General features: G+C 40.8%; 1 protein-coding gene across 5 annotated transcripts in view; it reads right to left on the reverse strand.

The window, feature by feature from the left end:
* The window catches only part of si:dkey-237h12.3 (teneurin-3), a 145156-nt gene that overhangs the window by 14245 nt on the left and 104916 nt on the right, over window positions 1-25995 (reverse strand). For 3 of the 5 annotated variants that reach the window (XM_087846337.1, XM_087846364.1, XM_087846352.1), the window contains 9 exons: window positions 25512-25728; window positions 20013-20132; window positions 17054-17315; window positions 15853-16120; window positions 14775-14918; window positions 6651-6900; window positions 4986-5006; window positions 2381-2613; window positions 540-694 (listed from right to left, as the gene is read on the reverse strand). In XM_087846337.1, coding sequence (XP_087702463.1) covers window positions 540-694; window positions 2381-2613; window positions 4986-5006; window positions 6651-6900; window positions 14775-14918; window positions 15853-16120; window positions 17054-17315; window positions 20013-20132; window positions 25512-25728 — 1670 coding nt within the window. The remainder of the gene's footprint in view (window positions 1-539; window positions 695-2380; window positions 2614-4985; window positions 5007-6650; window positions 6901-14774; window positions 14919-15852; window positions 16121-17053; window positions 17316-20012; window positions 20133-25511; window positions 25729-25995) is intronic. The other 2 variants (XM_087846358.1, XM_087846345.1) reach the window with 1 other exon arrangement.

Here is a 25995-nt window from a genome sequence, read left to right on the forward strand (position 1 = left end):
TTCCACAGCAATGATTTCCATTCCCTGAAAGAGAGCAGTTTTTTGCAATTTCAAATTTAATTGCAAAAGGTTCCAGGAAGAGCGAGCTGCATGTAAAAAAGCTATTTTAGCTAAGAGTTTGGAGGATTCTTGATAATAATATAGATGCTGAGGTTAAAAAAAAAAAGTAAAAAAAAAAGAAGAAGGACACTGCCAAGGCCAATGCCCTGTTTCACATTTTTCTCCACAAAAATTGAATGTGTCCTTTTCTTATTCTCCACCTCTACAACACGTTTTCATGAAATACGGCTTCATCATTTCTGCTTAGTCCTGCTTACTGACACACACAAAGAATTGCCCTTGGCAAAGGAAACATGGCTTTGTACGGAGCGCTCTCTTGAAAACCAGTAGTCATAGTGCACGTACAGTATGCAGTTATACAGCATATCATACAGAGCAGTCATACAACACATGTCAGTAACCGTACTGAAGGGGTACAATGATGGGTGCACCATACTGGTCATACTGAGAACCGGCTGGCACTTCTGTGTTTAAGTCACCTGATTGATGTCCATGCTATTGTCACAGGTCAGAGGGCGAGCCGACGTCAGGTCATTCGAACCGAGGAAAGTGGAGATGATGCCGTTTTGGTCCACTTTTCTGATTGTGGTGCCGTCAACAAAATAAATCAGCCCATTCTTGTCCACTGCAATGCCTGTTGAAAACAGGTGAGAGGGGGAGAACGGAGAAGAGAAGTGCAAAGGAAAAAGCTTGTGATAACAGGGAAGAAAAAAAAACATGGTAGATACGCCGCATCTATGCCTGCATGACTCAGTGGACAGAACACGATGGATACATGTGTCAAGCTTGCCTTCCCATTATTCAGGTCACTGCAAAAAGCAAAGCCATCAATAATTCACAGTCTGCTTTTCTGCTATTAAATAATTTCACAGGCAGAAGTGGGAAAGGCTGTATTCATACGGTATATATGCACTTTGCCTTGTCTCGTAACCCTCCTGTCCAAAAGAGACCTCGGGAGGTAGGCATGTCAATGACTGGTGCTTTGTGGAAATTTTTTTGACGTCGGCAATCATCAACAATCTGCACACCATTTGAGAAATAAATAAGCAGGGGAATGAAAATGACAGCTTTAGACAGTTTTGGATGAAAGAGGTGAAAGACAGGCAGTTGCCTCGGTGACAACTGTGGACTAAATTGTCTCGGTGATTGAGAGTCAGCTCAGAGTCGTAAGCTGGAGCCAAGCCAGTGTGGAGTTGCAATAACCATTTGTCCCAAACTGGGAAAATACATTAACAGACTATGCGAGCCTCCACATCACTTTCTATGCCACTGTGCTGTTTAATATGACACCTCGGCCTTACCTCACATTCAGAGATTTAAATGTTCTGCTCTTTTCTATTTACAATTTCCATTTAATTTCTGAGATTTCAGGATGTTGTAATTAGCATGATCTATAGTTTTCTGAAGGACTTCTACCGGTCTGAACATACTATAACTTCACTTCTACCTCCAGAGTATTATTTCTCTTTCAATGAAGTCTTTAAAAGCTTCTATGGAAGGTGAGTGATTTGGTTTGACCTGTGGCTAGGTCTGCACGAGATTGCTTTCTGCTAAAACATTGATGAGCCGAGGGAGCCCACGGTGAATCCTTGGGAGCTGGCTATTTGACAGTCTGAGATTCTCAGACAGATGAAAAGTGTCACATTTGAGCAGAGTTCAGCACATGTCTGAGAGGAGAAAAAAAGGAGCCATCTGCTGTTTCTTCTATGGTCCCGGCTTCCACCCACTCCATCATTAGAGTCGCTCCCTCAGATTGCCTCCGCTCAAGCCTTTATCACCCAGCTGAAGCTGAGCTATTGCGGTTGGCATTCAGAGTGGGCAACAACTAGTGCACAACAATTCATCCTTGCCTTTTCTTCCAGAAGAATTTATGGAAAAGTGAGCAATCACGCCACTAATGACCATGTGATATTTGAATGTGGACAACAGGTTGTGTAGAGTGGGTTTCTGACAGCAGGAGCTTTTTGTGGGAGAAAAAAAAAAAGCCTCTTTAAGAAACAAAGTAACAATTTCAAGGATTTTAAAAGCAATATACAAATATTCAAAACCAGTTCTGCAACAACTTTTTTGATTGGGAGCAGCAGTGCAGAGCCTTAATTAACAAAGCATCTCTGTTTTTCTTAGTTGTATGGAAGTAATCTGAATTGATAACACATGAATCACAACCAAATTTCATTCATTAAAATCAGTGAGCCGGTTCTTGGCACAGAGCCCGAAGCACAAGTTTAAATCTAGCAGATGCCACTCCTGAATGAGAAACTCATCAATGTGTTCAGCCCCTTCATTTGAATACAGTATCTTCATTAGTTTTAAATTATACCTTTGGGTCCAATGAGAGAGGCCTCTGGAGCTTTGCCGCCATCGCCACAGTGGTCCTCATCGAATGCCAGACAGTGTTCGCCGGTTCCCGCTACCACCTCCGCGTTTGACGGCAGATCCTTGCTTCCAGCCAAAGTTCTCGGTCGGTAGATCCTCCGGGAGTTTGTGTCCGACACATACAGCTGGCCGCTCACTGGATCAGTCACCAGGTAGTACCGGTGTGCTGGGTTGTTACTGCATTCAAGATGATAACTCAGTTATATACTGTACTTGGAGAAAGGTTTTTTCTTTAAAAGCCTTTTTCTAACAGTTCAGATTGTACTTTAATGGCAACAATTTGCTCCTAAAATGTGATCGATGCCTTAATATCTGAAATACCTCAATCTTCCTCTAAACTTCAGCTAAACTTGATGAAATTTAGCCTGATTTTTCTCTCTGAAAATCCCCCCATTAAGAGTTAAGAATAATATGAAAAGCACAGTGAATTTCTCAAGTGGTTTCATCTGTATGCATAGGGGTATATGCAGTATAGGTAGAAAGTACTTTCAGAACACCCAAGAGGCAGTACATTAAAGTATATATTTTAAGTGTAGTGGCATTAATTAGTACCAGTGATACAGAGTCTTCATTTCCTAATTAAGTGTAACTTTGTTCGGTCCAGTTGTTGCATAAATTACAAACCTTAAGATCCAGATAGCAAAAATTGTCATGTGCATGTAAAGTAAAAAGTAGCAAGAAACAATGTTTATTCTGAATTTTGCAAGAAACTGTGAGAAATTTCCATAACGGTGTAAGAAGAGCAGAGCCTTTGAGGATGAAAGAGTGGAAACAGAGAGAAGGTTGAATAGATGGGAGTCAAACAAAATTCAACAGGATACCACTGCGGTGGGGTTTCGGTGTACAAAGCACAAATTGACAACTTGTGCAGCAGATCATTTCATTTCCTATCACTCCCCTGTGGGAAGACGCCTTTGGAAATACAGAAATGATAACAACATGCAACTACTAATGAATTCTTGTTTCTATTTGCATTCAATTGTCACATAATGGGACAAAGAATCAAACGAATTTACAACACGCTATCGACTAGTATTTATACTTTAAAAAAGAAGCTATCAAAACTGTGATTTACTGTCAAATATTTAAAAAAACTCGACATGCTTAAGAACTACAGTTAAGGCAGGATGGATACATACAACAGAGGCAGTTAACATGAAAAAGCGAGTGCTTTACAGCGCAGTCGTAAACATGGCTTCTCCGCTTGTACTCCAGCTTAATGGTACCTTTCTCAATGCTGGTCGCCAATGGAAGTGGATAATGTGACGGCAAAATAAATGTGGCAATGAAACATCTTTGTAAAATGATGAAGATGGAGTCGTAAAATTTGACAGCTATTATGAGTCAAAGTAAATGCCCTAAATAGGTGGCTGCTATCAAGGTTCCATAAAGAATTCAACAAGTTAAACATTAGTAACTCTTTCTTTTACAGTCAATCTTCAGGGGGTGGGCATAATAACGGAGACACCAGTATGGTGCTATACAGTCCAATCAAACGGTCATATAATAAATATTACCTGTGTGAAGCTTATTTGGTCATTTCCTTTAAAAATGTAAGTTGTGAAGGATTCGCCATGTGTTTGTGATAAAATTGTATCATTTGTGCCGAGGCCGTCAAGAATAAAAAAGCTGCTGCTTGACTATAGGATTAACCAGTGACTGTGTCTGTTCTCAAATTATTCATCTTCCCCTGTAGCTCAAAGGTTTTACCGTACCTGTCCCAAGTGCAAGCGCAGGTGGTAGTCATCCTCTGATGAAACTATCATAAACTCTTGGTAGCTGGCATTGTTCTGCAGGCAATCTGATTTGTCTGACTGATCCAGTATTCAGCAGCTCTTGCGGTGTCAAGACTTTCACGTCACTCTGCCTCTATGCTCCCTTCACTGCCTTTTTGTTTTACCTTATTTATAACCAACTCTTGTCTCTCTTTTCTTCTTTTTTTAGGTTATCTGTAAATGCCATTCCACATATCCCTCCTTCTCCCTGCCAAGCGTTTGAAATGAGAAATACAGCGAATCTGAATTCAAGAAGTAAAACAGAATTAAAGCCCACCAGGTGAGTTAAGCAAATTAATCTTATATTTATATAAAAAGTCACACACGCATTTTCCATAATCCTGCTCTTACACCAGTGGAATGTATGAAACGTGCTCCGTAGCTTCGCTTGATAGAGTGCTGTTGTCTTAATCAGGAATACAAAGCAGTTGTGTAAGTCCCTCAACAAGAGAACATCTGTCAGATGGAAATGTAATCATAAGCTTCGCAATGATACTGTTTATTGCAGCGCTCCGAGTTGGACTGCGTCACACGTAGTGATTACTTGCATGAAAGTTGAATGTTTTACACTATGTCAATAATCACTAATTCTGACAGTCGGTGCACTCTTTATCTTGCTGAGATGTAATCAAGCTATAATTGTTCTGTTACAATTATACATGGTAATCACTGCTGCTAAAGACGACTGTAAAGGGGGAGGTTATTCATATATTTACAAGGATGATGACATGCAGAAAGAAAACAACAAAACATGCACTAAGACAATACACCTACCTGTGTCTAAAATCCTTATTTCTATGATAGGATGCAAAGGAAGCAGAGCAAGAGGAAAAAGACAATGAAACTGGTACATCTTGAAGGGATAGTTTGATTTTCAAGATGGTTTTTACTCTTTTTTTGTTACTTAATCATAGGAATGAATCAGGGTTGAGTATTTTATTGCTAATTAAAAGCAAGATTTGCACTAAAACAAGCTTAAAAATAGCATTTTTCTTCACTAAAGGAAGAAAGACAAACAAACAGGAGTGCAAAGTAGCCTCATTGAAGTCAACAAAGCCACTAGAGAAAGTCAGTGACAGTTTGGCAGAAAGTAGACGCAGTGAGGAAAGCGTGCACTCTTGCGATCATCCTCCATTACCACTGGATTTCTCAATTTTAACCTCACATATTGAAATATTGATTCTGTCCCTTTGCTACACCGAACGCTGAAGGCAGAATCTCAACACAGACGTTGCACTTTACTTAAAAAGGTTGAGGGAATAACTTTTGTGCTGTTACCAAGGAAACTTGCATGACACGTAGCGGAAACTCAAACCACTTTGGTTTTTGAATGTTTGAGAGAGAACAGCAAATTCTAAATAAGCGAACTCAGCCGCTTCTGCTTCTCCGAGCTATGAATGATAGCACACATTAGGCAAAGAAACATGCACTTTCACCTGCTGCACTGGTTTGTGCGGTTTATGTATTGCAACTGCCATCTATTGTGAACAGAGACGTTGCTTTTTCCTTATGTCAGACTAAATTTAATAAGACTAACACGAGTCTTCAGTGTAGTGTTTTATGCTCCTCTTCCCGTAAACAGAGTAAAATAGTTGCTTAGAGTCATAAACCATTTCTTAAAGTATTATTTATCTAGTGACGGGCTGCTGAGCATGCATGCTTGTTTACTGCATTTTTTCCCATCTATATTATTTTACACTTTCCAACACAACAGCGATGCTGTCTTAAACTACACCTGTGCAGGTATATTGACTCATTTCTGGTGGCTTCTTTTCTTTTTTCGCCCAAACCACTTGCTCATCTTAGATCTTAAAGAATCATTCACCCTTGTAACCCTGATATTAACTCACAAATCAGTGCATGAACACCACCTGCCAACAGCGTGGTGACCTTGGTCCTCTTAAGGCAGTTTTCATATGTTTGTCATGTATGTGTCTCATGGAGGGTGACGGTCCAATGTACATTTAATCAACATCTGCTACTCTGAAATAAGCCAACTGGCCGAATCAGAGTCATTGCTGTGAAAAGCCAACTTGGCATGAGGGCGTAAATCATCCCAATTACACGCTGAAGACAGGATGTCTTTCCTAATTATGGAGATGGATTGGTAAAAGATTTCAAATTTCTACGGCCAGGGGAAAGATTTGTGTGACTGAAAATCTGTCCACCATGCCCTTTCAGTCTCCCTCTCCACGCCGAACAAATGTGGGATCCATATTCTCGTTCACGCTTTCGGGGTCGGGTACAGTATGTGGCTTCTTCTTATAAAAATGCAGTTTTTTATTTATCCGTTTGCGTAAATGAAGATTCAAGTTTAGTTACGTTTAATAAATTCAAGGGTTAACAGTTAAATCTTGAAATGAATACGATGTTGCATAATACATGACAGACTTTGTAAACTGTCGAGCGCATTACAAAACCCATGCAAATGAGCCTCACCTCAGCTCCATGATGCTCGTGACATTGCCAGATGGGTAGATACGGCGGATGTAGTTGAAATCTCCCACATACAGGCTTCCATCAATACCCCATGCCAGAGCCACCGGTGCCAAGAGCTTGTTGCCTTGGGCCTGCCCATTACAGCTGGGGCACGAGATGCTTCGACGCCGTCCATTCCCCATAACAGTGGAAATCACAGGGGGCTGGAGAGAGATAAACTGGTTCTCCCCACTCCCTTTGTAAAGTATGCCTGAAGGGGAAAAAAAGAACAAAAAAACCCCAACGACACTAATTTACAGGATGGAAAATTTAGCCAGACAAATCCAGATAAAACAGAAATATAAAGCAGTTCAAATCTGCTAAAACAATGTATTTAAATGTATTTCACCATTCTAGGTAACACGCTTGGTGTTAACTACAGAGCTGGAACTAAGAGGTAATTAGCTTGACATAAAGACACACTTACTTTAAATTAACTTTTAATATTATGTCTAATTAACAAAGAGAAAGAACTATGTGGTGGCACTGTGTGTTTGTGTTGCTTCAGCTTGCAGCATCTTTGCTAAGCTCACTAGACCTAACACAGGGAACATCGCACATTTCATAACGGTATAAACATTAAGAGAATGTGCAAAGATAATTTTCAAATTCATGATCTAAAGTACTCTGCATAAGCCATCAGAAAATTATGTTTCAGAACAAACTGCTATTTATTTTTAAATGAGAGGTAACAAATTATAGTCCAAATGACTGTGCGTTATTTTATACTGCATAAAACTCAGGCAATCTGATTTAAATAGTTCAGGGAGTCAAGGCAGCACACGGGGAACTAGCCTTAATCATTGTTTTAGCTGATATAACCTAATACTTCAATGCTGGGAAATGCTCTACAGCTGTTTTCGTGGGTTCCTTGAAACCCTCCGCAAAGCTGAAGTATACATTATGTAAAATAATTTCCTTTTAACTTAACAGGGATCCTGCTCTCCTCTAGTCACAGAGAGGCGGCAGACATAAATACAGTGCAGTGCACCACCCCCTAATAATAGTGCATTTCACTAAGGACTCACCATATTTGGTGAGTCACTAAAGATTAATATTTTAACAAGAGGCAGCTATAACTGGCTTTTTAAAGGGTGCTGATATAGTGGGACTCTCTTCAAAGAGGGAAAAAACATCAAAGGGAAGAAGTGCATGCTGGAAGCACTTAATTATTCACATCCAGCAAGTTGTGTGAATTCACACTGCCTCTGTCCTAATTAGGGGATCTATGACACCTCTGAATGGTCGCATGAAGTCGTTCTCCCACAGCGCTGTACCATAAGCCATCGTAACCCTGGATGTATGGGAAATCAAGTATGCAGCCACGCCGCTTGTCCCTTCTCTGATTAGTTCCTTTCATTGATTTAATTGATTGAAGGACAAATTCAAATGAAGGCACGGTCTGGCGAGACTCTGACAGGACGATCTGACCAATCTGTCTTTTGTATCCGAAAGCATTATACATGAGCCTCTAACAAAGACAAATAGGTCCGTGGGAAGGCTTTACGTGTGACGCCATCAAACGCACGACCTTGGGACTTTAATTGAACTGTGATCCATGCGTCTGCTCACTGAATAAAACACACAGTGTGATGAAAACACTCAGTGAACTGAAAGGTTTTGGCTGCACCTCGAATCAGAGCCACAAATAACAAATAAACGATGTAATCTGACTGGAATTTTAATGTCTGTTTGTGTAATAACTTCCTAACATTCCCAGAAAAGACAAAGACATTTTTAATATCTAAGATGGAGCGCAGTGTGTAGGACGTAGATCAGCTGCAGCGGTACAGCTATTGAGCCAAAAATAAATGAATAAGTAAAAGAAAAAGAAGAATGCTAAGGTCGTTTTGGCACGCCACTGTGGTCCTCTCTTATTTACACTTCCATCACAGATTACTGTATACATAAGTCTTACCATAAGCTATAAGTCAGTGTAATGGAATGGATTAAATATACTTATCAATCATCCGCTACCCCCCAAACGATCACTTCACATACCATCGTCTATCCCTTTGCTATGATTTTCTCACATACACAATGTCTGCCTCTAACTTAAGAGCAGATTAAGGTGCAGCTTTCTTCCCTCAAGGGCACTTGGTCATGACACATTACTGCTGATGATTGTTGCAAGGATCAAGCTTGTGAAGTCTCAGCTGGAGAGCTGCACTGATGGGAATTTGGCTTCTGACTGTCTGCTGCCCCGGGCCGAATAAGGGGACTCCTACAGTGTCCAGAGTAAAATGGCTTTAGAGTTCATCAACATATGTCCATAAATATTTCATGCTTTTACTCTACTGTGCTCTGAGTTTGGAAGAAATTCTGTAAATAAAAACTTTCTTAGAAATAAGTTCCCGCTACTGAGACAAGGAGAGTATACAGTTTCTGCAGCAAGAAAACTTTGCTGAAGTGTAAAGACGAAAAGCGCTCCCTCGACAGATTTTGCAGAGGAGACTCAAAATATAAGTATGGCAGCAGAACGGCTCAGCCGTTAGGATTGTTTCTGCTCACTGATTAGTAAATGAATATGTGGAGGCGTGTTTCGAATTCTGGATAGAAGCTGGTGAAAGAGAAATCACTGTTTCACTTGGCAAAATGGGACAAAAAAGCTTTTTTAATTTTTTTTTCATAAAGTCTGAGAATCTGTTATGTCTCTTGCTCCAAGATCACTCCAACACTCTTCCATCCAACAAGCAAATAACCATAATGTAATGTAACCGCGTGTCACGCAGCGTTTACCACATTACTAAACAGTCAGACACAGTTCGACTCCAGGAGTAACACAGAATTTCCCAAATAATAGCAGAAACAGAGAAAACAATCAAAACCAAAATGTGGATAATGATAAATTATAGTGAATGAAAAGTGGAGAAACCATGAAGGCTATGTTCTGTTACAGAAAACAAAGTGGGAAAATAAGCAGAAGAAGAGGAGTTATTACAGGAATATTTGAGCAAGGAGCAGAATGTCATCTTTACAAACTTTGCCTTCTGCCCGTATATAGAAATGATAATTCTTCTCTACGCACGATACTGTTCCACCTACAAACTGAATTGATTCTTTCTTTGGACTCATTATAGAAGGTAATAATTTGTTTGATAAAAGGCTCATTTGAGGCATGTAGTGGTAAAAAAAAATTCTTTAATGTCAACATCACAGCTTTCGAGATGATTAATGGTACAAATGCGAGGCCAAGCCTCTGTACCTGAAAGAAAAAAGAAAAGGAAAAAAAAAGGAAAAAAAATTGGAGCGCCCTTAGCAATGTCACCTTGGTGACACATAGAGAGTACAGAGATTCGTAGGGGAAGCGAGGGAGTGCGTCTTAATTGCACCCTGTCCTTTTCTACTCTCCTTTGCACAGTGTCATTCTCAGAGATAGCACAGAGGCTCCCACTGATCCTGATTGAGGCTAAAAGTGGGCAGGAAACATCTCAGTGCTTCAAATGCAGCATGTGCGTGAGCTGTACAGTAAGTATACTCAGAGATACTGAATTGCTGAACCCTGGCTGCGTCCAATAAGAATCAGCTATGTTAGCCTAGATAGAGACAAACTGCAGATTGAGAGGAAGGGCTATCCACTTGTAACGAAGAAAGGAGGGGCAGTAGGACATGACTAAAGCACAGACACCAGCAATTTGCCTTATCTAGTTTGACAGGCACTGGAGTGGAGGCAGAGACGGAGAGGGCTTTTTGCTTGGGTCTTTTGACACAAACGATGAGATAAAAAAGTGCTCAGATGTTAGAAGTAGTGCAAAAATGAAGCAAGAGTCACAACAAAGACCGATAGCAAATGTCTGGAGCTAAACCGCTGTGCGGCTGCAGAGGACCACCGCTTGCTAGCATGTTGGGTGAGGACATTAGTCAAGGTTTACAGCATTAAAGAATCAATACTGGAGCAGCAATGAAGGCAAACAGTGATATTTGGATTCATCTTCATGCTGACCGAGGATATCGAACTGCATTCCTTGCCCAAAAACCCACACGGGCTATAAATCTCAAATGTCAAAAAGTAGCTGAATGCGAGACTGAATAATTCAGTTTGTCCTGAGAAAATTTAAGGGAATTCAAGGCAGAACTGGGTGCCGACTCACTACCTCTGTAAAAACAATTAATGTGAGCGCAAACATAGATATGTTTACAGATTGGCTTTTGACACTTTGATGTGAACCCTGCATAAACTAGCATGCCAAAGTCGCTAACAAAAACAATTCACAGCCTTACCGAGCACACCGTCTTTGGGCTGAGCTAATAGGATTGGAGCATGAAACCCTTTCGGCAAATTGATTGCTCCTGTCAGACGGGAATCAATGAGACAAAACAACACGAGTTTGCTATTTTTGAATCTTTTAAATTTAGTCAGTCTTTGCGAATATTTTCAGGGCGCCGTTGTAAAAGGACAAGTGAAAAGTGTGAAAAAGCCTCGGGGAGGCTGCAGCATTTACTGCATAAGAAAACACTCAACACCATCTGGTTCTTGTTTTATTTCTGTCATCACTGTTTCCATGTACAAAAACAAGCCCGCACATGATGATTTTTTCATGCACAGTAACGTTTGATTTTCTGATAAATCCAGACACACGGTACAGCTCAATCTAATAAAGGATGCCGCATACATTAGCATATCACACATGCTGCACTTATCTGTTATCACAAATGCATCTCACAACAACTCCAACTGTGATGCTGCCACACTGAAGGCTTTGGAGATGGGTGTGCTATAGTTTGAGACAGGTGGGATGAAACGCATTGCACCAGCAGCAGTCGAGCTAGAAGCATATTTTAGTGTTCTTTTGCACACTTCACAAACTTCAGGTTCCGGGTGGCTTGACAGATTGGGTTTCTATGTCTGTTCTTTTAATGTTCAACAAAGAAGCAGGACAAAGTACCATCAAGGATTGAACAAAGAAACTGCTTCTCTGACATGTTTTCCACAAACATTTCTGACAAAAAACACATTCGCAATCTCTGACTTCTGAGTCGACTGTTATATATATGAAGAACACATGGATGGTATTACTGTGCAAACCCACTGAGTAGCTGTGGGATGAATAGTTCTGTACCTGCCAGTTGTGGAGGCAGAAACGAGTTCACAAACATTTCACCTTACAGAGAGCCCTCCTTTGGTAGCCAAAATATCTGGTCACAAAAATAATCTGAGTGGTTCACTTAAAAGTTTGATGGATCTGGATAAAACGGCACAAGAAAGAACCAGATTTATACTTTAGTGCTGGGTGGTTGCAGAGGCTTTGTAAGGGGGCTCTAAAACTCATGTGAACCTCCTTACACAACACATCAAAGCTGTGGCGACGCAGAGACCTTAAGAAATGTAACTGTTCAGCACATTAAAATCACAGACACACATAAAAACAACTGTTTCTTTTAATCCCCAAACAGCCACACAGATCTGCTAACTGTGTGCTGTTAAATCTATGATCATAATTTAAGGGTTCAACCTCACCATAGAGCTACTCAGAGTGTCTTATACACATTTTTTATCATATTGAAAAATTTATATTATTTTAAAATAGAGGTGGTGGCTCTTAGGATCCAAGCCTTTGAAGAATATTGAATGTAAAGCTTTGCACGTGATGGACGATAATACATTTTCATTGTAAAAACACTCAGTCTAATGCACATGATCTAAAGCATCAGTGACAGCCATTACTGACATTCTTTCAACATGATGGAACTCTACGATATATCTGAAAACCAACAACTGCCCTGATAAAAGCAAACAAAAGGCTAAATCTAAAGTTTTTCTACGCTGTTATTAATTTTCGTTCTGCTCAAACAAAGCTCTGTAAAGAACAATTCATCATAAAAGTTCAATACTTACACCTGTTAGTGCAGAGTCTGACCTCTGAGTGGGCGATGTTTGAAGAGTGGTAGCCATCACTAGCACAGTACGTGCTTAATGATGTTTTGAAGGGATTAATACTGATTCGTTTCACCCACCTACCTGATGAGCATATATAATTAAAAAAACCCTGTTCTGCACCAAAAGAAATGGTCTGTATTTGTATAGCGCTTTACTTGGTCCTAAGCAGTGTTGGGGAGTAACGGAATACATGTACCGCCGTTACGTATTTAAAATACAAAATATGAGTAACTGTATTCCGTTACAGTTACCGTTTAAAAAGGTGGTATTTAGAATACAGTTACTTTGTTGAAATAAATGGATTACACGGCGGTACTTCCCTGTTTCATATTGTGGCGGGTCAGGACTGTTTGGGTTTTGTTTGACAGCTACGTTCTGTAGTTCCAGGTGGCAGTGTTACGGTTGCCATGGTTACAGGGTGACGCTCTCTCTCTGCGTGTTTCCTGGGTGAGAGAGGCCTTTTTGTTGTTGTTGTGCTAAGCTAATAGGCAGAATGCTACCGGTATAGCTCTAAAGAATGTAGCATCATAGGCAGTGTAGTCCGTGCTGCAGGGAGAATGGACTGCCATACACGTTATGTGTCTGTGAGCGAGGGAGGGAGAAAAAGGAAAAGTACGAGCTGTCATCGAGCAAAAACAGGAGCTGGAAGCATGTAAATATAATAATAACCACTGCAGCCAAGAAGAGAGCCTGACGAGCCCAGTTGTAAGTAAGCTATTAAGACTCGACTGTACACTGTGTTCGTGTTTTCCTCCAAAAACAATAAGTTCTGTTGGAGCAGCCTTTCAACGCCTCTCTCTGTCTCTCGCTAGCAAAGTTGACCCAGACAACAAAGTAAAGCTAGTTTTCGGCTACGAGCCCGACACAGAACCCACCGTATTAGCCAGAGGTCCCTTTACTACGGTTTGGTGCCGCGGAGTAACAGTAATAAATCACAGCAATAGTACATTCATGTAGTTGTAAACAGCATTATAATATATTAAGTAATCCAAAGTATTCAGAATACGTTACTCTCATTGAGTAGCTTATACTATACACAATCATCCACCCATTCACACACAGGTGATGGCAAGCTAAATTGTAGCTTGCCGCCCCAGGGCAGCTGTGGCTACAATGTAGCATTTTATTGCAAAAGTGCAATTCATTTCCTCAAAGCAATTCTGTTTAGTTTAGGTAAAAGAAGGTGATAAAACCTTTACCAAATCTGTAACTTCCTTTCTGAGATACACTTGTTGCTCATGGCAAAACAAAGGAATCTTATATGAATGTGTGCTCTGTTAACTATACAGATCCATTTTTCAAGGGATTTTAAAAATGCTTCATTTTACTTCCAAATGAGCCAAGATCAGCCAAAAAAAAAGCAAACAAAAATATAAAACCCATTCAAATGAAAACAAAATATGTATTCACCAACTCCACTCGGACAGTGTGAGACTACGGACTGACCTCGACTATTTTCGAGATGAAAAGGACACAAATTGTGTTGGACAACTGGAACAACGGTTGTGAGCTGAAGTGGGTTTAATGTCAAAACAGCACTCTGGCAAACTGACAATGCACTCACTAGCCCGAGGCCCTGAGGCACACTTCCTATAATTGCAGTCATATTACTGCCTCCACAGTAGTAACATACTGAAACCCCTTAATAGTGTGCTGGCTGAAATCTCCAGATTATTGAGTGTGACCTCCCGGTACTGTAACCCAGCAGTGACTTTGCTGTAGGTATATTTGATAGTTTCATTATGTATCTTTCCCCTTTCTCATAACTGTGCAGCAGCTCGACAAAGACAAACTCATGTCCATTTATTGTACTTGCCGATTAAAGAGAATCTGATTGATGACAGAGCGAGAAATTAATTACGTTTATTGAATTAATGCGAGAATTAAACATGACGCCTGTTCATCAAAAGCGTGAGCCTTCGTGAGCGCCAAAAGGCCGTCTTCTTCCTAAAATAGCTGAGTGGTGTAGAATCGTTGCGAGCCTTGCACCCTGGTGGCTTACTCGCTGATTTATTCAGTCATTACTGTGAATGATCGGCCCTTCAAAACTCTCCTCTATTATCTGCAGATGGGATGACGAACCATCTTTCATTTTGATTCAAGTATTTATTGCGGTGATTCAGGGTAAAGACCGCCTGCCTGTAACCCAAAGAGGCTACCTATATCTGCAGACATACATGCATACTGTATACGTGTTGATTTCTTACCATTCTGAATGTCCAATATGTGGTGTTTGTCTAACATCCACCCGCCCATGTTGGAGGCATCCAGTTCATAGCCTTGTAACACCGCTGTCCTCTTCTCCCAGAGCACCACATCAAGACAGGACTCGTATTCATATCCCACTGACACTGAAAGTAATGACAGCAGACGCCTGTGGTGAGCAAGGTTACAACCTCCTTATAAGACACTTATAGCAGCAATGAGGCTTGTAGCTTATAAGACATTCGGTACATGTCGTCGCCGTTTCTTGCATTTCCTGGTTCTGCCTTCTCTTTGGCTGTTTAATTTTCTCCAGCTGGGATGAGTTTAGAAGGCCCATGGGGTTTCTGTGTCTTGCCTGCACTGTTTGGAGTTTATGTATTCTCCTCTCATTTGTCTGCTTTATCTTGTGTAAATGCAAATAAACCACAATTCCAAATAATCCAAATATAAGGTGGCAAGAAATATTGAAATGATCAAAGTTCAGACGGAGCATATTTTAGGAAAAATCACAAATGCTGCAAAATTGTCTGAACTCTCAGTCCATGTTGGGCTTTGAATATTTTATCAGTAAACTGTGATGATGCAAGTGCAAGGAGATGTAAGACCAAGCCAAAAGGAGTATATAAATAAGTATGTTCAGTTAACCAGTTATAATATAAAATAATCAAAATATTCTGCATGAAAAGATTCTGTCACTTTATTTTTTCATCAGTATTTCTGACTATTGACCCTTGGCTGTTTTCCCCCCCCTTTTTTCCAGGCCTCTGCCTCAGAGGCAATATTTCAGTAAGTGCACAGCTGCTGAAATATCATACATGCAAAACAAAGAAGTCAGCAAAAGAGCAATGGCCTTCAAAAATGCAGCACAGGGGGATTTCGGGATTTCACACCACCTGCTAAATCTTTATTGCGCATGATAACAAAAGCAGTCCCTAGCTAAATAACCCTCAATTTAAAAAAAGTAAAATCAATCTTTAAAAGTTCAACTAAGGTTCACTGCCTGAAGGTAGCACAAGTATCTGGCGGTGAACTTATGCTTACACAACATCTTCAGTAGGCAGCTTCACAGCAGGAACTCACCCACAGCCTCCGCCAGGCCAAAGACCTTCTGATTGTAGGCGTCTGTTTTATCCCAGATGAAAGTGTAAGAAAGGTCGGGGAAGGCAGGAAAAGACTTCTGGAACTGACGGCCCATGATGGCCACCATCAGGTGGACTTTCATCAGGCCAAAGGGGAGACGGTCCTGGGTCAGGAGCACCTTGAGGATGGGCTTGTAGCCAGCTGCCCTGGAGCTCAGGTAGACCAGGTTGAGGTCACTGCCTGGTATGGCCACTTGCTCATGAAGGACCTAAGATTTAATTAGCAGTCAGAACAGTGCCAAAGCCACAGCATGGAGTAGACTTAAGTAACAGAGTTAATAGGCGGAACAAACGTATGTATTTAATGAGAATAGGTTCAAATGCAGGATAACAATCATACAATTTATTATCCAGGTCACATTAAAACTAATTTCATCTCAGAAAAACCTTGTTTGCTGCTAGACATACATACATTTTATTCTAAGCAGTCAAACATTATGCACTTTTTAGGAAGCCAAACTATTTAAAGAAGAGTTTTTACTTATGCCAGCCACAAACTGCAATCTTCTAAATGCAAATTGAGCTCCACAGGCAGTAAATGAATTCTTCATTATTAAAAGTCTCAGGAAAAAAAAAAAATTGAACATCTCAACTAATAATCGACAGAAGTCATTCTTATTTTTTTCGTTTTCGTCCTGGTTCCTGGTTGCCTCACATACCGACACTATACTTATGTTGAAGCATGTCCAATGATTTTGATTTCCCTCTGATGTAACGCAGACACAATTTGTTCCAAACAGTAAAAACAGCAAAAGCTGCAGAGTCAACTTCTACATTTAAGGATTTTCAACATAGATTTGTGCCAAATGGAAACAAACCAAATCCTGAGGCATGTAACCTCCATGCAATGTACCCTTAGAATTTATCAGTGTTGCTATGAGACAATTTATGGCTTAGTGGAGATGCCTCGGTTCAATCAAAGCCCAAAGGCAACGTGTAAGGCAAATCTGACGCAGTTTAAAAAAGGGAAGAAAGCCATGGTGAAAGGAAGATAACAGCATTATTGTTACTCTGTGCTTGTGTGTTTTCAGCATTGCTGCCTGTAATACTGGACTCAAACACAGCTCATTCAAACCAATGCGTCATACCAATAAATCTAGGACTGACCACCATACAATGCCCCTCTATGACATGGATCTCACCTGGGTTTCTGGGATGATAGGACTGTCCTCTGGGGAGGTCTTGTAAAGAGTGGAAAGGGGTGTGGCCAGGATGACGGGGTTGGGCCTGACTAGGCCCGTCAGGTAACAGCTGGGGATGTCGTTCTCTTCCCGCTTCATCACCACCGTGTCCATCACATGAAAGACGTTCCAGGGCAGCCACACTGTTCGGTGCAATGCGGGGAAGGGAGCTCGTTCGTAGCTCAGCGTCAGTGATGCTCCACCGTTGGCCAAGAGGTCAAACCTTCAAATGTTGGAAGGAAATAGAAGCGTACGAATTTTAATGCTTAAATAGAAACAGCAACTGAATAACCTGCACTTATTATGTAAAAATACTGAAATCATCTTCTGCAGTAAAATCTTTAGAGGTTTCTTTTACATCTTTGAACTTAATTTTCATTATTTTGACTCTCATTTCCATTCGTTACAATAGAACTATATACTGTACATGTTTCTTAGTAGGGATGCAACGATACCAATTTTTTCAAACCGATACGACACCGATACTTGGATCTGAGTACTTGCCGATACTGAGTACAAAAACTGATACTTCTACCACACACACACACACACACACAAATGTAATGAATTGGAAGACAGGTTTTATTTTATTCTCTATTTTATAAAATCGTAATAAAAATGACCACAAAAAAATTTCAAGTGAAAAATAAGCACTTCTGTTAAATTATTGCAGAGTCTCCACATTGTAATTTAACAAAATATCACTGAACTATTGGCACTGTCTCGAGCTGTCAGAAGAATAAATAAACACTTCTGTTTGGAATAAAATAAATACAAATTAAGTTTGAGAATAAAATAAACTTTTAAATTATTGCAGAGTGTCCAATTTCATATCGCGGCTCGAGTATGCTGAGAAGACGGTTCAATCCTATAGTTTCCACGACCGGCATTGGCTGGTCATCCAGAGCGATAAAATGAGTCAGAGCCTCTGTTATTTTAACTGCCCGTGGATTTTCTCTTGACATTTTTCATTGCTTTTCCAAAACCTGAGTTAAAGTTGGCTGTTCCACACTGCTGACATTTTGTTTAGCCTAGCTACAGCAGCCTCCAGTTTCTCTTTTTTATCTGGAGCTGCCAGTCTCACTCGTCTAACCCTGTGCCTGTTTAGCGCGGGATATCCCCCTAGTGGCCAATCTAAAAAACTACAACAAAAATGACAAGCCACCCTCTGATTAATGAAATAAGTTAGTATCGGTTGATGGTATCGGTTAACTTTTACGAGTATGAGTACACACACATTTTACAGTATCGGCCCCGATACCCGATACCAGTATCGGTATCGGTGCACCCCTATTTCTTAGCTGTCAAAAAGACAACCATTAAACATGATATGTTGAAAACAATTCAAATGCTTCATTATAACATCCAAACACCTTTATTTTTCATGTAAAGCCAAAAGAATATTTGCAATAATCAGTTATTTTAACAAAGTAACTGACCTTTCATTAGCAGTGTTAGCACATTTCCAGATTTAATCACCACCATCGCCTTGGATTTGTTTTTTTATTCATGACTAATGATGGCCAAAACTTAGACTGATATCATTTTGAAATGTCTCCTCAAGTTCAAAGTAGCAAAGTAAATATTTATGTTAAGGCTGATAATCCCTTTATCAAAGGCAGTTTTCCCTATCAAAGTGATCCCTCTGTTCAGTCTCCATATAATATTATTATTCACTGAATCTAATTTATGACTTCTGTTCACTCAGCGTGGCGTTAGAAGACACTTTATGGTTGAATTTGGTTCAGAGTTCTGGGAGTTTTCACTGGTGAACTGGTTTAATTAGTACAACATTACTCAGGGAAAAGTTACTGGTTTGGAAATGAAGGGCGAGTCTTTGAAGTGCTGCTCTATATATTCAGCGTGCTCCACTACCCAGGGGGTAAAGCATCTGCGTAGTGACATTGTATGTATCCACATCCACAAAGACACACACACACACACACACGGAGATTTGAATACTTGCACATCTCATGTACGCACCCGGACCCGTGCACACGCACACGCAGCGACAACCAAGCTGTGCAGCTGACCTAAAACAGCTTCCTTCTCAAGCTCTTTCCACTTTGGGCAGTGGGGAGCTCACAGCTGCAAGAGGCCAGGCTTTGATGCTGCCCCCCCCCCTTCTTAACACACTGAGCGGATCTGTTGGCTAACCAAGTGTGATTATCCCCGACCATTTATCACGCTCCTTGTCAGAAGAGTTACAGGGCGGAATATCTGAAGAAATCAGCTAATCCTCGGCTATCTGGGGACCCAAGGATTGTGATTCATAACAACAGCTGTACAATTCTCTGCCACTCAATAAGCCTTTTATTCCACATTGGCAGCACATAAACATGGCTTCTATCTGTTGAATTCGAACGAAGGCTCGGTTCATAATCTCTGACGACCGTGTGCGAAACGAAGCTCCTACCTGAGCTGTAGTCGCTGTAAAACGTGTGACATACGTTTGCCTTGTATGTATTTGCGCTCCCATTATTAATAGCCGGTCTGTGGTAATAGCAGGAGAAGGTCAGGCAGTAATCCCATGTTTTACTACACTGCGGGCAGATTGATTCTACCCTTGCTGATTCAATGCATTTTAAACAGCCTGGTTCAAAATGGCCTCCACCACTGTGACATTTGCATGAGGAATTGTTCTAGGGCACAATGTGCTGCTGTTTCCATTTGTTTGGAGCACATTTTGGATAACTGCCAGGACAATTCTTCCTCTGCTGGACAGCCTTTTTTTCTTGGATTTTTCCACACGAGTCTGGGGACAGCAGGACATGCTGCAAATATATTTTCGCCAGAGCAAAGGTTAAAACCCAAGACTGAGCTGGCTCGGTGTCTACACTTGTTGATCGTTGTGTAAAGATGACTGCGTTTTGCGTTGCATGCCCCAAATGATGCATGTGAACACAGGAAACTAACTTACATGCCATCTTGCCGCGTGATAGTATAGCCGTACTCTGGGTAGTGCAGAAAAGACACGTTGACTCCAATCAGCGGTGTCCCATCTCCCGTCAGGACCTGACCCCGGATGACTGATGCCAGGCTGTGAGGGCAAACAAACACAGAAAGAGCTGAGTAAACAAACAATGCCAGCCGGTGTCAACAAGCATCCACCGCATCAGCACTGCTAACAACTGTCATCCCCTCGCCAGAGGCGTGAGCTAAGAGGTATGACTTACTGATTGTTAAGAACACACACACGTCAGTGGTCGTTACTCATGAAAACGCCACCTAACAGAGCCACTCTCTGTGTCCGTTTACTGCTTTTAAGGACCCATAAATCAGTCGGTTGAGGGCTTCTTGTTAAGATTTTGCAGCGTCTTCCACTCGTATCGCAGCATTTATATTCCACAAGAATGCAAATATACATTTTTTACATGCATTTAATGCGCAATATAAAAATAGGTGCTGTTATGACAAGACACAACTGAACACACTACGTATAGCTGTAAGGGCATTTCAATTTGTGAGGCCATTACAGAAAACTGTGGGAATAAAGTGTAAACACACAGCGTCTTCTCTAGCCAACAACATTCACAGTTAAATTATCGGTAAAGTCAACTCGGTAAATGAAGTGTACAATCCACCCAGCAGTGAGGCTATCAAATGAGATTCACGAGTGAAATATTCACAGTATTGTCATCTGACCTTGCTGAATTTGGAATTTCCCCTAAATTGTATTTGAAGAGGGTGCGATCCAAGCGCGATTATTCCAGCAAGTGCTGTTGCTTCTGAAAAAGAGCCTTTTGTCAGTGTCATGCTGAAGTCTTGCGTTCGCCAGCGTGATAAATGTCTGTAGTAATACTTGTGATGAAAGATAATATATCAACAAGAATTGTGTTGGAATGAGCTCTTCAGCTCAGTTACAGACATCCTCTTGATGTGAGAAGTTGCAAAGCCAGGCAAGTGACGTGTCAAGAGGCACTTTATAGGACTTCAGAACAACAAAATTCAACGCTCGAGGCAAACTGTCACGAACGGAAAAAAAAAATGAAGGGTTTTGAAAAAGAAAAGCAGTTCTACAACACAACAGAATCGCCACGGCGATTTTTTATAAGGTGAAGCCGTAAGTACTCGAGATGTGAAAGGAAAAATGCAGTTGGAATACAGAACGCATACAGTGCTAGGCAGTGACGAGTCCAAAGCGGAGGCTTTTGCTCATTTAAAGTCTGCGGGCAACAATGTGTGTATACGTTTGGTTCAAGAAGAAGAAAAGGGACCTTTTGAACACACTGTGTCTACGTTTCCGACACAACGATGTGTTGGAAACATAAATCTGCCACCAGATGTTCACATGTGGTGGCAGATTTATAATTTATGTTGTTCACCCTCTACCGCTGGTCAAACTGTAATGTTACTGGAGCAAATGGGAGCGGCAGTGGTGGTTATAGTGTTGGGTGGGGATGGGGGGTTAAATGCTTCACTTTAGGGCACCTCTGTGGTAGTTAGTCTGGCATGGGGGAGCATTACTCATTTAGTTTCCCCAACTCAGATTTTCCCTGCTGGTAAATGGATTTGCTTCTGGTCAATAGGTCCAACACCTCTAGCAGTTCATTCCCTGTTTTCCCCTAAAAAAAAAGGTATTTTCTTGTGAATTTCTGCTTTGTAAATCACAAACATATTCATACATAATTTAAAGCATCAGATATCCTCATCCTCTGCCATTATTCATCACGACTGCTGAGCCTGCAGGTAGAACTTGTCAAACACTAATCTTTATTTTTATATTCTTAAGTGCGAAGCGATTTGTTAAGGTAGTCCTGTGTTTGAAGGTACAGTTAAAGAGAAAGACAAAACTATATTTCTCCATCAACGTTTAGCTGTTCCAATTTCTCAGCCGTGGAGCAGAATTTTAAAAACGTTCCCTCTGCATTTTTCACCGGTGGGCAAAAAGTGTTCTATTTTGCCACTTTATCTCCGGGTCATTACGTATATGAGAGTGAGAGCGTGCGTGCGCGAGAGAGAGAGCGAGAGAGAAAGATGATCAACAGCTTTAGCCTCTCATTTCCCTCCCGCTTCATGTCTGGTACAACCATCTCCCATCGTTTATTTACTGGCTCAAAGAACAAGGCCACTTAAGAGCCACGGCGAAGGTTCCCTCTTCCTTCCCCGTGACTCTATTAATCTTTTGAGAGGCAGACGGATGATACGAGAACTGAACCGCCAAACAAACGCAAAGTCGCACCACCTGCTGAAACCCCAGAAATGAATCATATAATTCATGCATTCTTATCTGTCATTGTGCCAGACTGGCGGTAGAAAAACAACGTCTCAAAACCCAGCGGGAGACTTGTGTGGGGACATGTGATATGGCTGGGGAACTATTGTGCGGGGGAGAGCGTTGGGGGGATGGGGGGGGCACTACACCACAACACATGTTTTATTCTCTGTGCTATACGAGGGACAACTTTACTGCTGAGTTCTGAAACCTGACCACACACTGTAATCGGCTGCCTTTCTCTGGGCTAACACAATGGCTTCTTAAAAATAGAAGGACATGAATGACCTCTAGCTGTGTCTCATTTCTCTACCTTTAAACATCAGATACTCTACAGTCACTACCGTCGCTGCAAGTCTTCTCTTCTGGCATTGCTCCAGTGCTTCAGAGACTCTCATAATGTATACTCTGCAAAGGCAGTGGATAAATTATTCACTATAACCTCAAATGAATTTAAAAAAACGGGTCTCCAAACAAACCCTGTCACTACTAAATTCTACTTCATTATATGACTCTTTCAAAATGTACTTCATGTATGCAGTATTTGCCATGTAGCGATAAGATTAAAAAAAGGTAATTAATTTTGTAAAATTCAGGACTACGCATGTTTGCAGAGCTCCTAAAACGCTGTTTTTGACTATAAAACTAACTTCTATGAGAAGATAAAAGGCAAATGAATATTTTGAGCAAGAGAGCTAATGCCACTGCCAGACATGAAATCGACATTAAGCTGAAGACAATGAGGATGAGGATTACTGAGAACCCGGCTGTGGGGAATTGCCTCATTCTATATTTTCAGTAAAGCATGCTATTTACATAAGGATTACTTTAAACTATTGGCGGAAATATTCCCAAAGCCTTCTGCACACAGTTTGGCAATCATTTTCCTCTCCATCAGTCACAAAACAAACTCTTCTTGTGATTCTGAACAGATGTGGGAATGCACCGAAGTTTACGTGAAAAATATAACAGTCTCTTCGGTTTGCACGGAGATATTGTACAGTACTTTAATCATGAGGTAAGGTCTTGTTGCTCTTTACATCAAACTTTTCAGTCATACAATAACCACTGAAAATCAAATTCATGCAACGAACTCAAGAAAAAGACGTAGGCATAGTGCAAGGTGTCACCATGAATAAAAGGAGTCCTGAGAAACACAAACTTTCAGCTTTTATGCCCATCAGTGTCAAAATGTCTCAGAAGCACAATAAATCTGTGTGGGTAGAATGTGGGGTAAATATATCTAGTGGTGCATGTCAAAGAGTCGAAATCCAAAAGACTAAACTTCTTGAGGAATGTGAGGAAAAAAAAAAATAAAACAAAAGAATAGTTTTTGAGCAGCTTTGCGAGGCTACACTAAACATTTCTGTGTGCAGTTTTTGTTTCTGTGCGTCCAGAGACCTGAGCAGCGTTTGGTTAATTGGTGATTACCCAATTAACACACTGATTGTCTGTCCCTGCCTCTCACCGTATGACAGATGGGCTAGGCTCTAGCCCCGCCCCCATGACCCTGAAGTGGATAAGCAGAGGAGAATGTAGAAAACAGGTATAACTGTGATGCTGTTTTTCAGGGTCATCAAAGTGATTTCCATTTTACATTCTCCAGGTTAAAACGACTGCCTGCACAGAATTTCATGGCAGTGTATCATAGTTGTTTCAGTGAGCAGCCGAACAACTGACAAATTTGCCTTTCACCGTGGCTAATAATTACAGGGAACTTCCTGCAATCCTGTACCTTCTTATAAAACAGAAATGTCACCTTTATGAGTTATGAACTAAAGAAGTGAGTCACTGTCATCAAAGTGGTCATCATGTACAACATTGCAGCAACAGGATTTTTCTAATAGATTTTTTCAGTCAGTAATAACTTGACAAAATTATCCGTGTTTGATGTTTTTTGATGGAAGAACAGTTTTAAATGAGAAAGCTTTCTATCAGGTCTCTGTTAGCCCTTTAAGACCTACCATAGAACCAAGTCCGCCAGAGCTTATATTATATTTTTACATGCTGTGGAGCCATTTTTGGGAGCATTTCAAGTTGATATACATCAATACAACCATTACAGCCTAAATTTTAATAATATGTGTGCATTAAGTGCATAGTAATTACATAAATTGCAAAAAAGTGCAATAAACTACAAAAAAAAAGAAAATCGTTTTTGCTTTTTTAACATATATTTCTAGTTAGAGAAATTTAAGAGGCTTATCCCTCAAAACTGTAAATACAAAAAAGTTGCACAAAATAGTTTCCCACCACAGGAAATTTATTTTAAGTGTCTTCATAGTTTTATTTTTGAAATACACCGATTTTTATACACTGCAGGAAAAACGAAAATAAATATTATAGTGCAAATTTGCAAAAAAGCAGCATATGCATCAAAATAAACTATTTCCAGCAGTGCAATATGAGTCCTAAGCATCCCAGAAACGACACAGAAAGTCATAAAGTCAAACATAACTTTTAAAAACACCAGTATAGGCTCATGAGGCAGGTAATGGCGGACATGTGATAGTTCGCGCTGACGTCTATTCCAAGTAGGAAGTGTTACAAACAGCTGATCGGATCAGCAAAGCGTGTTTCTGGAATATTATGTTTTTGTTGCTGCAAGTGCTTTTTATGCAGTTTTTGCAAAGCTATATGTGGAAGGAAACTGTGACTTAGGACAAGCTGATGGCATAAGATGTAAGTACAACTCCTCCGGTTTCATATGCAAAAAAAATGATTGCGCTAGCTTACGTGGTTGCAGTGCTACTGGGATTTAAAAGTAGTTGCGCAAAACGGAGCGTGCCCGCTCTGACCGGTTTTAAAGGGTTATACAAACAGTGTGTGACGGGCAGCTCACTGATGCAAAAATTAAATTATGCTGTACTTTCCTTTTTCAATTTGGAAAATCACATGGTCCTGTTATCTGGGTTTAAGCAGTCTAATCCTTATGTTTTTATAGTCATAAGGGCTGATTTTAACAGGGAGCAAGCTTATTCCTGAACCACTTAATCCCAACTTGTAAAATAAATAAATAAAACCGTGTGGCAACCAAGCAACTGTAAACAGGCTTGTCACTTTGACTGCGAAGACAAAGACGTGAGATCCTACGACATTTTCGAGGGGCCGCACAGGTGGGCCTCTCTACCGGTAATGAGACAGCAAACAGCTAACTCGATCCAAATAATTAAAAAGCTGTCAGTAACTCATTAAGCTGCTTACCTGCTGTTGAAAGGGTTATCCCTGGGTATCACGTGACTGCCACTGGGGCCGATCAAAAAACTGACGCGTTCATAAAAGCTCTTAGAAGAAGACTGGGCGACCGAACTCTGGCTCTGGCTCGCGATGGCAGCTGGGTCAGGTGAGCCACGACAGTAGGTCTGACCCTGGCAGGCAATCTGAGTGCAGCAGTCTGGATCCATGCAGTCGATGAGCCCGTCTGGAAAACAGGAGGGGCGGTCAAGACAGGGAGGAAAAGCTCGGCTGACCTGGATATGTTTGGGTTTGACGAAGGAAAACATAAGCATCTCTATTACTGCGTTCACCTCTGATACACAAAGATGACTTCTTACATGAACTTAAGTTCATTAAAGCACCAACAGAGATCCTGCACTGACACGGAGCGTGACGTGTCTGTCGCCACACGCGAACCTCAAAAGTTCTGGGGTGTTGATTAGGCCAAGGAGAAGTTCATTAGAAATCCAGC

The sequence above is a fragment of the Neolamprologus brichardi genome, chromosome 2, assembly GCF_056152115.1.
Source record: "Neolamprologus brichardi isolate AB-2024 chromosome 2, ASM5615211v1, whole genome shotgun sequence".
In the NCBI taxonomy this organism is placed as follows: domain Eukaryota; kingdom Metazoa; phylum Chordata; class Actinopteri; order Cichliformes; family Cichlidae; genus Neolamprologus; species Neolamprologus brichardi.